General features: G+C 40.8%; 1 protein-coding gene and 1 long non-coding RNA gene across 2 annotated transcripts in view; one reads left to right on the forward strand and one right to left on the reverse strand.

Moving 5' to 3' along the window:
- The window catches only part of pfkpa (phosphofructokinase, platelet a), a 138,406-nt gene that overhangs the window by 98,003 nt on the left and 25,198 nt on the right, over positions 1 to 15,205 (forward strand). The window contains 3 exon segments of the mRNA XM_034171886.1: positions 5,903 to 6,067; positions 6,240 to 6,301; positions 14,144 to 14,255. Of these exon segments, the coding sequence (XP_034027777.1) occupies positions 5,903 to 6,067; positions 6,240 to 6,301; positions 14,144 to 14,255 (339 nt within the window).
- LOC117511959 lies at positions 1,569 to 10,835 on the reverse strand. The gene is made up of 3 exons (XR_004561162.1): positions 10,822 to 10,835; positions 8,409 to 8,415; positions 1,569 to 1,691 (listed from the first exon to the last, which is right to left on the reverse strand). It is a non-coding gene; the product is annotated as an uncharacterized LOC117511959 (long non-coding RNA).

Below are 15,205 nucleotides of genomic sequence, written 5' to 3' on the forward strand. Positions count from 1 at the left end.
ACAGAAACACAAATGCACACAAACAAACCCATCAAACATGGTGATACTCAGGTAGCTAGCCAGCCAGTCACATTTCAAGGTGGGAGAACTCGCTTTTTAAGTTTTTACAGGAGATTTAACAGCTGTTTTGAATTATTTGGAACAAACCATTGAATATAGATCACTGCTGAAAGTTTTACTCACAACATTGCTGTCCCCAGCAAATCTATAATAGGTAAAAAAAAAAACTTTTAAAAATTTCTGGTAGACCCTGTGAGTCAGTGTCTGCTCTGTGGGGAATGACTGGTAAAGGTAAAGCAGGTAAGTAAGACATCAGCAACATGGAGGCATGCTGTGAAGTGTGCAAGTATCTTGACCGTCATGTTTGCTCTGCCTGCTATTTTCATTGACTGTGTACTTGTGCTGTTGTTCTGCCTTATAACGATGAGTAATTCACAGCATGAAAGCTCAGTACTGACTTGTTGGCTCACACAAGTGGCTATGAAAAACAAATTCCTCTTTTCCATGCAGCTGGCAAACCTGAGTCTGCTATAATGTGAATAACTGACCACAATAAGAGGGAGGCTTAAATGATTTTCAACCTACTTCCACTTGATTCGGAAAAATTGAAAAATAATTCACCCTGGTCACACTTCTGAGCCTGTACTGTAAAATACCATTGATGAATAACTACTTTATGCAACCTGCCTATTCATATTTGCTTATTTTATTTTATTTTGGATTAATAACAAAATTATTTTGGCATGGAAGAAATAACACAAATGAGTTTCTCATCACTTGCATGAAAATGCATTTTTAAATCACTCTTAATTGTGACCTAACAACCTCCATTGAGGATAGGATTTGTTTAAATTTAGTCTTAGCCCTGAGCAGAGCCACAGTTAACTGGTACCCCATGTTGTGAGGGCACAGTGGAAATATACAATTACAGTACAACATTCCTTCACTCAGTAGAAAAGTATCAGTTGTACCATCTTTTAATATAGTACTGATTCATACTGAGCAAAACGTTCAATGCAATCAGATACATAGTGTTACTGATCTGCAGATATACTGTGCATACCCGTCTCTGGGAAAAGCCTATTTCCTCTATTAAAAATGGTCAGAAATGCACAAGTCACAGGATGACTACTGTATCTGCAGGTTTACACTATGAACAAATTACTGGATCCGATCATAGGATTAATAAAGCTATGTGGGCTTGTGTATGTATATTGATGATACACAGATGCTGATTTTTTTTTTTTCTAATTTGTAAGTTAAAAAAACATACCAGCGCTATTAATGACTAACAGATCTCTGCCAGATGACCTTATTAGACAGTTAAGACTGATGTGTGGAGCCACCTGAGATATTTCATCATCAGTCCTGCATTACTGTAAAAGGAGGAAAAAAATTGGGGTGTAATGTGTCAGCACTATCATTAAATTATGACTTTCAGCAACTGCTACCATGAAATACCATGGGAAAAATACCTGTAAAATGTCCCTTAATTCCACGTTTAATGCTGTTAACCATTATAGACACCACGCCATGAGACCGTTTTCCCTTCTGATTTTCAGTTTTGTGACCACACTGTAGGGAGGGGGAAAATTGGTCATGAATCAGAGCCCTGTAGTCCCTCGAAGAGCATACTTCTTTTTTGTGCACTTGTTTAACTGTAGATTATGACAAGCACACTTTTTGAAATCCTCCATCTAGTGAAATTTGTCATTGTAGCAATGTTAACCCCATGCTGATTGAATATGACAGAGTGATTCTCAGTGAAACCTCTTGTGAGTTTTGCCTTTTCCCCTTTGAATCCTGCCATGACTTATTGCAAGAAATGGGGCCATGTTCTATTATTAAATCCTGTTGTGATTTAGTTACTTATGTATTTATTTATTTGTTTTGGAAGGGAAAGTGCACATACAGCAGTGTTTTTCATGACTTTTCGCAGCAACTGAAGTCATATTGTCCTCCCTGGGCGACGGCTAATTTGTTTGAGTGGCCGATTGTACAGCGTCTGTGATTAGTCAAGATGTTTGAGATGGGACTAAATATTACTCTGCAATGTTTTCAGATTGGCTTAGTGCATTTGAGGCTCAGCTTTTATTTATTTTTGTAAATTATTTAATTTCTAAATTTAATTGCTAATTAAGGAACATGAAATTCACTTGTGAAAAGAAGTAAATACTGTATGTTAATGTTCTATATGTTATTGTGCTTATTTGGTTCCCTCCACTTTCGAGGGTCATGGGTGAGAATGATAAACACTAAAGGCCCCTTCACACATAGTGCGAAGTTTGGTCGAATGCGGCAAAACAGTTTGAATTAGCGCACCACGAAACATCGCACCGACAGGCAAGCTTGCATGATCCCTGTGCGAGGGTTCATGCATGCAACGGTGTCTTTCGAGCAGGAAAACATTGCGAGGTGCACCACATCGCGCGGCTGATGTGGAATAAATAAAAACTAAAAACCAGCTAATACCTGTGGAACCACATCGCACCACTTATGTGGAAGAAATAAAAAATAAAAACCAGCTGGTACCTGTGGAACCACATCACGCCGCTGACCTGGAATAAATAACAAATAAAAACCAGCTGGTACATGTGGAACCACATCATGCCTCTGATATGGATTAAATAAAAACTAAAATCCAGCTGATAACTGTGAAGCCACATCGCGCCACTGATGTGGAATATATATAATAATAATTATAACATACCACCCATGGGATTTGTATCTGCACTTTACTGATTGCCAGCCCGAAAACAATGAGCTGCCATCACTGGCCTATAAACGGTGCAGGGAAAATGCCTGAAATCAACAAAGAGATGGACGTATTAAAAAGAAAGCATACATTATAAAAACACAACATTTTATATTGAATCCCTCTTATCAAGCGGGCAATACAAATATGATCCGTCTGTTCCTCTGTAGATGACCCATGGTCACAGACATACAGTCATGAAATGACATGAATGAGAAGCACTTCGCTCTTCTCATGTCCACATCTGCTGGCGCGTGTCCAGCTGGCCAACTTATACAAATTTCACTGCCAGCACGACAGTGATTATCTGCAGACTGTTGTCGTGCCAAGAGTGTGAATGGCCAAATGAGCGGTGTTAGATGTTTGTGTGTGTCAGCTGGAATTTGGCTAACACCTGCCACAAGAGGGGTCGATGGGATCGCACAGCACACACTCTGTCTTTCAGCTGCTGGTGTGTGCATATAGTTGGAGCAACAGGTGTACGAGGTGTCCGAGGCAGGGACGATTTTACACCTTTTGCACACGATTCCTGCTTCATGTGCACTTAGACCAAACTTCGCACTGTGTGTAAAGGGGCCCTAGCCTGTCTAAAGATGTTGCAAAGGAATCTGATGAGGGTGAGGAAATGATTATGGTAAACCTTGTTTTATTAGTGGAAAGGTTTGGTCAGGTCATGCAAGTGTTGAATGAGCATTTTATGTGTGCAGTTAGATAGGCCACCAGAAATGTGCATAAAGACCCACTGTTCATTGCTATACTCTTGTTTCACTAACTCCAGTCAACTGGAACTAACTTTGATAATAAAATAGGGGTCACAAAATCGTTGACTGGGGGCCCTTGGCACACTGCCTGTTACTGACTTTCTTGTCTGTTGATCTGATAGCAGGATGTAAAATTCCTCTTTTGATAAACGTTTATCTTTGTCTCAAATCTCAATGTCCTGATTGGACACCTCTGACACGTATGGCCAGGGCATAGAACCTTATTTGGTATTTTTGGGGCGTTATTTCTAGTAATTCACTCTTTTTGTGAACAGATGCTAGTTTAGATAAAGGGGAAATTGAGCAGCTTTACACAAGTAATTCACACATTTCTCTGACTTTGTGAGAATGTTCTGAATCTTGTGTGGCACGTTTACACAAGCTCATCATACTAAACAAGGTATGAGAAATTTAAGACAAGTTGACAAGAAGAAGATGCTCTTGCATGAGACCCATTTAATGTCACTTACATCCTGCATCTGTGTGACATCCATTGGTTTATGCATTAGTCAGTCTGATCAGGCTGTCAGATGTTGATTTGTGAAACTAAATTATTTTATGGCTCCAGAAGAACCTTTTGAGTTTGCCATTGTCAAACAACATAGTTTCTTATCCAAAGATTTAGTTTGGCAATAAACTGTACCAATTTGTAGTAACTATATAAATGTGTGTCTAAAAATGTCATATCAGATTGTTGTGTTGGAGTCTTTGCTCAGTATAGTTTTGCATCCTCTTGAATTGCTGATAAAACATGATGGTGTTGGAATGTAGTCTGGTTCTTGGGGACCACCTGCCCTGCATATATTTGTATCTCCCTGCTATAACCATGCCTAATTGGATAATAATGAGCAGATGCTGGTCAAAAATTGGAACCTCTCAAATCACAAAATGTAAGTAAAATAGAAAATATTCTGTAGGCGGTTTAGAAGGGGCGTTTTGATATCTGTTGCTTTTGTTCAGTTCCATCACAGTAAGCAAGACTTATTTTCTAAAAACATAAAATTTGTAAATACCGCAGATTTACATGAACCTATATGAGAGACTTTGGACAAGTAATAAAATTTGAGTTGAATTTCCTCCTCATCCCCCTGCGTATGCAGACTCATTCAGTGCTTGTCCTGCCTGCATATAGCCTTCCAAAACATATCCTCACAGCTCCGTCTGCTGCGTCACCAAGCTGCTGGCACTTTCACATGCACATACCTCAGACCCATCTATTCATTAGCAATCTTTTCCTGCTTTCATTTCTTCTTTCTATTCTACCTGTAGTGTTGAATTTTCTACTTCTTTCCACATCACCTTCTTTCCCTATCTTGACACTTTATCAATCTCTTCATCCACACCCCTGTCCTCCAGTTTTTTCTGCCAAAGGGAAGCCATGGCTGCTATCACACGGAAAGAGCCGGAATGGCAGGACACGCTCTGTTGAACTGAGAGAGATTCGTCTTTCTCAGTACCTAGCCATATGTGGCTCTAATGCATTGTCATATACTGCCGCTTCAGGCACTTGAGAGTCTGCTGCAGCTGTATGAGGCACGTGGTTGCTATGAGGAGTTTTGCATCCCAATGTGTATGCTGCCTGCCACCATAAGTAACAATGTACCGGGCACAGATCTAAGTATTGGGGCAGATACGGCCCTCAATGCCATCGTTGAGGTAAGGCAGTTGAGCCGCCACAGGCACAGCTTTGACCACGTTTTTCACATGCAAAGAGCATGACGTGATCGAAAGTAGTATTTGTGGTGTAAGGCTAGTGCTCATGCTCAACAGAGCTTCAGTCTACAAAAATCCAAGTGTCACTCAAGAATTTGCTGCCAAATGAATGAAACCTGATTTGTAGTCATAACTGAAAGCCAAAGCTCAGTTTTACATTGACAGAGCCTAAAATTAAGCTAAATATTACCTTCATTTTGAATATTGTATCACGACTTCTTAAGAACTGGCGTTCAGTTGATTTTGAGCTTTGGACTACCCAGATAAGCTTCAACATAATGGACTTTGTTTTAGCTCTTGAAGAGTAGATTTCTGAATACAGTTGTAATCAAGGGCAAATAAACTGCATTTATCATTTGATGTGCTCTCTCTCATCCTGATCCAGGGCTCCAGCCTACATGCTGAAATAGTTTTAATCCCATATCTGCTTGAATTCTTTAAATGTTACAAGTTCATTTCCTGATGAATAGGTGAAAAATTCACTTGGATAAATTATGACTTATTGAAATATATGTCCATTTGATTTTTGAGTAAATTTCCTCAATCGTTTTACGTTAAACATGACAACATTTGAACGTGATTCAGCTCAAGAATATGAACACTTTTCTGATACAGATTTTATGTTAATCAGTTAATGCACGCTGACATTGTGAGCTTGTATACGTGTTATCAGACCTGTGATCGCATCAAACAATCGGCAAGTGGCACAAAGAGACGTGTGTTCATCATCGAGACCATGGGGGGCTACTGTGGTTACCTAGCTACTGTTGGAGGCCTGGCCTCTGGAGCTGATGCCGCCTACATCTACGAGGAGCCATTTGACATCAGAGACTTGCAGGTAACACATGATCTTGTTACAGTCATACACAGATGGAGGAATACAATTGTTTCTGGTCATCCTCTGCAATAGTTTCATTTTTCACTTGATCCGTGAAGGTGCTTGAGTCAGATATAACACTTGCACTGCCATCTGCTGGCCAGCATGACTCATTTTCTGTTTATTCCCACAGGCAAATGTTGAGCATTTGACAGAGAAAATGAAAACCAGCATTCAAAGGGGACTCGTCCTCAGGTAAAAGGGGGGGAAAAAAAATGAAGCCCCAAATTTGAATCATGCAATGTAAAATATTTGGTCAGCAAAATATACCATTACTGAACACAGTACAGTATACTCTCATGCAGGACATGAAATAGATAAAATATTAGAATAGAACGATCACCAAATGGGTTAAAAATCCTTAACACAATGATATTATAGAACAAAAAATTGAAATCTACAGTCACATAAATTATCATATAACAAGAACACTAACAAAACTAATGAAAGGTATTCCAGACAGCTGGGTAACTCAATTACAATCAGGTCTAGATGTGTAAGATGAATATCCATACATGAAAACAAAAAATTATATAAAAAATTTGTGTTTCATTTTAAAGTACAACAGAATTATAAATAGCCATTTGTTCCATAGCTGCTGATGGGATATTCCAGAAATCAGAGTTATTTTCATTGAAACATAAGCCTAAACTCTGGAATACCTTCACTTCCATCACCCAAGGTTTAGATGGTGAGTTTAGATTAATTGACTTGGGCTTGTTCAACTCTGATTAAAGCATTTTCACAAACCCTTTAAAAGTCTGATACCAGTGGAACGCAGATTACTCAGTGGCTCCGGTGTCTATATATAGTTTTTGTTTTTTGTCTGGGTGCCAGCGTCTTTTTTTTTCCCCCCTCAATTGTTCAAAATGAGAATGTTGCACGTTATCGCACACAGCCACCTTAAGAAAAATCCACTACACCCTTTCTTTGTGCACCTTGAAACTGAAAATACCTCAACTTTTCATCGAGGCACCATGATGTCATTTCAGTGCTTTTACAGGCAATTGAGAGGAGAGGATTGTTTTTGTTGATTTGTCTCTCAATAGATTATAAATAGTCCTCATTATCTGTTTCTTGGCAGCACTGTAGCTTAGTGATTAGCACTGTTGCCTCACAGCAAGAAGGTCATGGGATTGATTCCCATCTGTGGCCTTTCTGTGTGGAGATTGCATGTTCTCACCATGTTTGTGTGGGTTCCCTGTGGGTGCTCTGGCTTCCTCCCACATCTAAAGATGCAGGTTAGGTGGATTGGAAACTTCAAAAAAATTGTCCAGGTCTCCCTTGTAAAAGATATGGATCTCAATGGGACTAACCTGGGTAAATAAAGGTTAAATTGTTCTCATAGAAGCAGTTGTCACAAGGAGCTCTTTTAACCTCCGGTGAAAACTCTGAAACCGCTGGGAAGAAAGCATTTATGGTCACTGAGCACTTTTTTACTTCTTCTAAATTAAATGTTATGATGTCTGCATATGCAGAGTATGAATATATTGCATACATTAAAAGAAACATATTCATGGATATCATCCAAAAAAGAAAGAGCATGCAATAATGATGTAAATGGTTAGGCATGAATAAGAGGACAATGTGACCAAACAGGTGTGTACATTACTTATAATATGTTGCAGTTTTAACCACTCCAGAATAAAATATTCCTGGCAGCAGATAAAAATTAATTATGAAAATGTCATCCAGTCTTGCAATGGACTGTTTGCAATTAATCTATAATTTCTGAGTGTAACCCAACCAGTCAAAAGAAAAAAGACTAAGCAAGGAAACAAAAGGGGGGGGGGGGGGGGTCACCTCTCTGTATATGTCTGTCGTCAATGTAGCCAATCACTGCAGAAAATTCTTTAAAGTCATAAAATTACACTGTCGTTAGATGGGCTAGCCCATTAACTTTGTATTCCACAGTGTATACCTGTCAGTTTGGATATGTCACAGCTATAAACCTGCAGTCCTGTGGAATTCTTTGATTTGTTGATGGCGTATAGACCAGGGAGATCATGAAGATGTGTAGAAAAATTTTAATGCAAAGACATCTCTGCAAGTAGCTGGGAATTCATTCATCCATTCATCTTCAACTGCTTTTGCGGGTTTGGGTCCCGGGGGCAACAGCTCCAGCTGGCTCCTTTCAATGCAAAGGAGCAGCGACTGTACTCCGAGCTCCCCATGGATGACTGAACTTCTCACCCTATCTCTAAGGGAGACACCAGCCACTCTCCTGAGTAGGGATGGGTATCGAGAACCGGTTCCTTTCGGGTATCGTTAAGAAATGATTCGATCCACCGACATCAATAACCTTTTTACTTAACGATTCCCTTATCGGTCCTTCAGAGTGGCTGTTGTTTTGGGGGGTGTTTGTCAGGAAAATTATAATTTCTCTACATTGATTACAGACCCTGCAGCGGGTCTGTAATCAACTTTTCTGCAGCGCGGCTTTGCTTTGAAACTTGAACCAATCGAAGCAGTGATTCGCAGATCGAAGCAGTGCTTCGATCATTGCTTCGTTGATTTATTTTTTTCTTTCGCTTTCCCCCGCTAAAACCCTAAAGAGCATATGGCTGTGAGTATTATTTACATTTTTTATGTTAAACCGACCTGTTACGGTCTTCTGAAACAGTTGATAGATGTATTTTATAACTTAAAACGGGACCGATGCTAACACGTTAGCATGTCTGTGGCATTTTCAATGTTAAAATTAGCATTAAGCAGTTGCAGCTGTCAAGCGTATGTTGTCGTAAAAGAGTTAAATGTATTACAAATTGTAACATTTTTTAATTTATTTTTGTTTATATATTAATAATAATAGCAAGCACAACAATAATAGTAATAATAACTAATCTAATGATTATATACAACTTTAGAGAAAGAGACAAAAAGAACCTGAATAAAAACACAACAGAAAATATTAAACCAACTAACAATGAACATACATACGAGGGTAGGCTGAAAAGTTCTAAGGCTCCCCATGAAGGAGTAATGCATTAACTGCATTATAGTGAGCCTTAGAACTTTTCAGCCTACCCTCGTAAATAAATACATACATACAGAAATAAATAAGTGTTTCCTGTGAACACCTAGTGACTCTTACACCTCCATTTCATCCCTGTCTTATTTAAGTTTAATGACGGTTTGTTTCGGTCAAACCATATTTTCAATGTGTTAATTTCTTCAGTGATTTCCTCTAGAACTATCTGCAAAGCTAGAAAACTGCTGCGTCCTTGTAAGAGCAGAATACTACTGGAGTGAATTTGAATAAGGAAAGTTGTTTTTTTTTCTCACCAAAATGGATGCTGCACTCACTGCAGTTTATTGTCTGGAATAGTCCCTGATTGCATTTCAGAGCTTCTAGAATTCAAACATTTTCGTGCACGTGGTGTTGGGGGGTAATTTTGGGTTTCAGCTTTTTTTTGTTTTTCACCACTTTCATCCCTGAATATGTGAAATCGTGAGTCACTTTTGTGCGGATTAACGTTACTAACTGGGACTCCTGTCTTGTTGCGAGAAAGAAACGAGAATCGTCCTCCGTTCTGTTCACACAGCTCCAAATGCTGTGCGGCTCTCTGACAAGTGAAGTTAGAATGATAGAGTCCAGTCAGAATTAATAACTTCAAAGTGAAACACTGTTTTGTTTATTTTTATTTATGTCCAGAGATCAAGGATACAATGATCATTTCATATTTATTTACTTTAATGCTGCGTTCATACCGGGTGCGATCAGATGCTACAAATTTGCGGGGGTCGCATGGTGACGGACGCGCCTCCTTCGCCTGGTGTGTCACTCTGCTTATGCTGCGAAAATTCACCCCGGTGCGTCGTCAAATAGGAGGAGCTTCCATTCCGCTCGCCGGTTCCAGTTGTCAGTCAAGTTAACATGACGGACCTTGATCACACGGAGCGAGTTGTTGTGGAAAGCTCCCAATACAGAGAGTATCATTATTTGCTGCAGGAGCTGCATCTGGATGACAGCTGCTTTCAGAGGTCTTTCCATCTCTGCAGAACCCAGTTTGAGGACCTCCTGTCCCGTTCACGTGCACACATATAAACAATAAAAAAAAAAAAAAAAAAGAAACTCTGCTGCTTGCTGCAGCTCGCTCTTCCCCCCAAAAAACTGTCATAATTGTGTTTAGAAACCAGTCACCATTTGTTTTATTATACACCTGTGTAGTTAATAAGTAAAATAATCTCCATGGACGATTCGCTCACTCGCACACGTAAAATAAAAAGAGAAAGAAACTCCGCTCCCCGCTTCTGTGGTGCTGCTGCTCGCTCCAAAAACTCTGTCATAATTGTGAAATAAAGGACAAAAGACGCATAAGTCCTGCTCACAGGCTGCTACCAGAGACAGGACATGTTCACATCTTCAGTCAAACTCCAGACATCTCCACGTCACTACATATTCAGTCCCTGATTGGTCATCGCAGCGCAATTGTTGTGTGGGCCGCTGAAGAGGAGGTACTGCTGGCCCACCACCAGAGGGCGCCCTGCCTGAAGTGCGGGCTTCAGGCACGAGAGGGCGCCGGAGCAACCGGGAGTGGCAGCTGTCACTCATCAACAATGCCAGCTGTCACTCATCATCATCATCCACACCTCCATAAGAGCCGGGCAGCATCTTCACCTCACTGCGTCTATCGAACAGGTAAACCGCTCATCCTAAAGTATCACATTATTGACGTCCTTAACTTCTGTGTGTACAAGTATTTTTTGCAGACGTTCCTGTTTTGTACTGAGTAGTCGTGTGTGGGGAGTTGGCGTACTCCGCTCCTCGGTTGGAGGCTACGTACTTTGCCAACAGGATCTGCACGTAAATATTGTGATTGAGAGGTGGAGGTGCTTTCCCCCTTTATACTGAACTGTTTGCTGGGTGTTCACGCACCCACCATCACCTGTCTGTTCTTCCTGCCAGCAGTACCCGATCTGACAGCCGGAGGCAGTGGCCACCTGGGGACCCAGCGCTTGGTGGCTCCAGGGTTGCTTCAGAGCCGGTGGAGTGGAAGGCGTGTGGGATCCGGCTCTTTTCTGGACGGGCGTCTTCTATCCTCGAGCCTGCTCACACATCACTGTGACTAATTTGACTGTTGATCTCAATTGTGTTGTCTGTTGCTCTGTTGTGCATATTCACAACATTAAATTGTTATATTTTCGGCTTATTCCATTGTCCGTTCATTTGCGCCCCCTGTTGTGGGTCCGTGTTCCTACACTTTTTACAACAGGAATGAGATAAAAAAGTTCAGATTTTTCAACTTGGGGAGGAGGGCAACGCGACATGATGCGACGCAATATTGCGTCACAAAGTGCCAATCGCTCAAAATCGCTTCACTCGCGTCACTTCATTTGCGTCCATCGTGTCGCGCTGCGTGACTTGCCGCCAAAACGCGTCCTTACGTAGGGATTACGTGGCAACCTGTCGTTGCTGTCGCTCGCATCGCGCCCGGTGTGAACGCGACATAAGACTCAATGAAATACATAGAAAACCTGTAAAGCCTACTTTTAGTACAAAATTCACAAAGGAATTGAAAAGGAATTGGATCAATAAGCAGAATTGATAATGGCATCTTCTTATCAATACCCATCCCTACTCCTAGGGAAGCCCATTTCAGCCGCTTGTACCCGCGATCTAGTTCTTTCAGTCATGACCCAACCCTCATGACCATAGGTGAGAGTGGGAGCAAAGATTGACCAGTAGATCGAGAGCTTTGTTTATTGACTCAGCTCCCTTTTCATCACAACAGTACAGTAGAGCAAATGCAATACCGCCCCTGCTGCACTGATTCTCTGACCAGTCTCACACTCCAGCTTCCCCTCACTTGTGAACAAGATGGATATCCCACCAAGTCGTCAGACTTCCCTCGGCTCGGTGTCACTCCGAAAAGTAGCTGAAAAAAACTTCTTCCAGCAGGATGATGGGAGAATTGTTCTTCTGCTGTTTTTGAAACCTTTTTTTGTGGCTTTGCTGACACAAATCCAACATGGCGATCGCTCAGCTTTCTCGGGAAAAAAATCAGAGTGAAAATCTCTGCCCCCTTGTGGCATCCAACATGATGTCACGATGCGTTGGGAGGCATTGATGCATCGGGTTAACGCCCCGGTGTGAAAGGCCCTTAAGGGTGGGGAAAGCTCCAGGGATCTGTGGCATTGAAACTGAGCTCCTCCAGGGGGATGGAGATGCTCTTCTTCTGGCATTGCAAATCATCTTTGTTTCAGTTTAGGAGACTGGTATCATCCCTACAGATTGAAAGGAAGGATTTGTCCCAATGTGGAAAGAAAAGGGTGATCATATAGATTTAGCAGTTATAGTTGTGCTGGGGAAGGTGCTTGTAAGGATTATTTTCAAAAGAATTCAGGTCCAGCCAGTATTCATAGAACACAAATGTGAATATTGGCAGTGCTTTTTTGCAGCCTATTTTGATTTTCACAAAGCTTTGATTCAGTTGATCAGACTGCTCTCTAGAATATCCTGGGAATTTATAGGATCCATATGAAGTTACTGTACATCATAGCCAGTCTGTGCACAGATGCTGAGAGTGCTTTGCAGAGCGGAGGCAGAGACTGAGTTTCTCCCACTGTTTCTCAGGGATGTGTTCTGGCTCCTGCACAGTTCCGTGCTTGCAAACAATGAATGTTGAGTAGAGTTGTGGAAACTAGAGATGTGGGTACTTTTGTTGGATACTCTGATTGCAGCACTTAAGAAGCTGAGTGAGAAATCTATGAGTGTCTGGGTCTGTGATTGTTCTGAATAAGGACTAAGATTCATGCTTTAAATGACTTCCTGGACTATCAGAAGTGTATCTGTATGTAGTGAAAGTGCTGAAGTTGTAGGGATTCATGTATCTTGGCAGTCGGATTTATGTACTTGGGCCAGTTCAATTTATTTATATAGTACAAAATCACAACACTGTCCTCCCAAGGTGCTTCACATGGGAAAGGTCTAACCTTACCATTTCATTACCAGTTCGATACAACACAAGTATGTTAGCTATATGACAGGGAAAACAGATGAGTCTTTAATCTAGACTTGAATGACTCCTGAGAAACAGACTATTTTATCTCAGCAGGCAGATTCAGATAAGAGAAACCTCTGTGACCTCTCTTTAAGCTTTGGGACACAGTAATCTTGCACCCTCAGCATTTGAGATTGAGAGAAGCCTGGCAAGAGCTTATGGGGTCACAATATTGCTGGACAGAGTTGTCTGGCAATTCAGATACCTTTGCAGAAGAACGAAGGACCAAGGTTTTAGGGTCCTGGTACCACCAGTCTTAGTGTATGGTTGTGAGACTTGCTGACTGGTGGCTTAAGGCGACGACTGAATGCCTTTGGTACTAGGGATCGTTGGAGGACTTATGTTTACAGTTGGAATGATTTTGTATCAAATGAGCATTTGCGAAAGCCCCGGTCACACGGCACTTAACGAAGGGCACCAAAGCCAAAAGAGAAAAAAAAATCTGGACTTACTTTGACTTTCAGAGACATCGTTTAACCATTGTTCAGCTTCCTTTCTGTAGGTGGCGCTTCGTCAGAATTTTAAAACTGTTGAAAAATTTCAACGAGACAGTGCTGCTACAGGTGGCTGTGGACAGCACAGACTTGCTGCAGAAATGATCACACACTGGCACTTCGTTTTGATTTTGTTTAAAGCGTCAAGGTCGCCGTTTGCTTGACTTGACTTGATGATGGAAAATTCAGTTACATTATGTTGGAACATGCTGTGGAAAAAAAGTGAAGCAATTAAACTTTTCCTTGTCATAGCTACAAGTACAAATGGATGATGTTCTGACCATTGTTGAGGTTCAAAGATTTTTTTTTTTTTTTTTACAATCTGAGTCTGAGCTTCCTTTTTAAGTGGCCCCTCCCCCTTTCCACTTTATCTAATTATTTGAAGCTATTTAAGTGTGACTATCTGTGTTGTAATGATGTTCACTGCACAGGGTCTGTAACATGAATGCGATAATGGTTGGACTATGTGTGTGATAGGCATCAATCCTGCAAATCTAACTGTACACTAAGAAGTTTCCTCTTTTACTGCATGTGTGCAGGAACGAAAACTGTAGTGAGAACTACACAACAGATTTTATCTACCAGCTTTACTCTGAAGAAGGAAAGGGAGTATTTGACTGCAGGAAGAATGTACTTGGACACATGCAACAGGTAGGCATTATCCTCTCTGCTTCACATTTTACAAACCTTTTTCCCATGCATTTATATGAAGTCACATTTTTGTAAGATGGAGGAAAACCTTTTTCAAAAGTATGTCCATGTTTATTGGGGTTTTGCAAGGTGCACCCTGAAATTAGTGCAGATTAAACTGGACTAAGTGCACGTTGATGATCCCCAAAGGGCAAATGGATTATACGTCTGCAACGAATAGTCAAAAGAGCAACAGAATGTGTGTTCGATTTGGCCATAATCGATACTTTTAAATATACTATGTAGTGCTCACATTTACTTGCATACTTGGGGAAAAAGAAATTGAGTTCGAACAGTAAATGACCTTTCTGTCTTTGTGACGCTGGGTTTAAAAGCATGAACACTACCAGTGCATGCATCACATAATTAAATGCAAACAGTATCTAGTACATTGTGTGGCAGAGGTTTCAGCTCAAAATAACGAAGACTGCTGGCAAAATTGTTTCCCTCTTCTTAGCCACTTCAAAAATAAAGAAAAATGTGTACAATATGCAGAGCCTGTTTCAGAAAGCATGTTTAGTGAAAATGCATTTAGTTGACTCAGAGTTGAGGGAAACTGAATTTGTCAAGGGGGTCACATACTCCACGAATCTAACCTGCTCACTAACCTTTTTTTTTTTTTGTTTTGTTTTTATAAACTCTCTGTTTCCCCTTCTCTTTAGTGAAAGACTGCAGACTAAGAGGATTCAGATGTGGTGTGTCCATTTGTTAGGAGAGCCAGTAGATATAAAGTGCAGTTATTCAGGAGGGGTTGATCAGACCTCTCTTGGATGTTTTGTTCCTTCTTGAAGATGATCTATTTCAGGGAAAGAAGCTGTTTAACAGTCCAGTAGTCAGTAGACTGTTAAACAGCTACTTCACCACAGCAATCACACGACTTAACCAGAGAATGTGAGCAGCAATAAGAGACT

This window comes from Thalassophryne amazonica, chromosome 1, assembly GCF_902500255.1.
Source record: "Thalassophryne amazonica chromosome 1, fThaAma1.1, whole genome shotgun sequence".
Classification (NCBI taxonomy): domain Eukaryota; kingdom Metazoa; phylum Chordata; class Actinopteri; order Batrachoidiformes; family Batrachoididae; genus Thalassophryne; species Thalassophryne amazonica.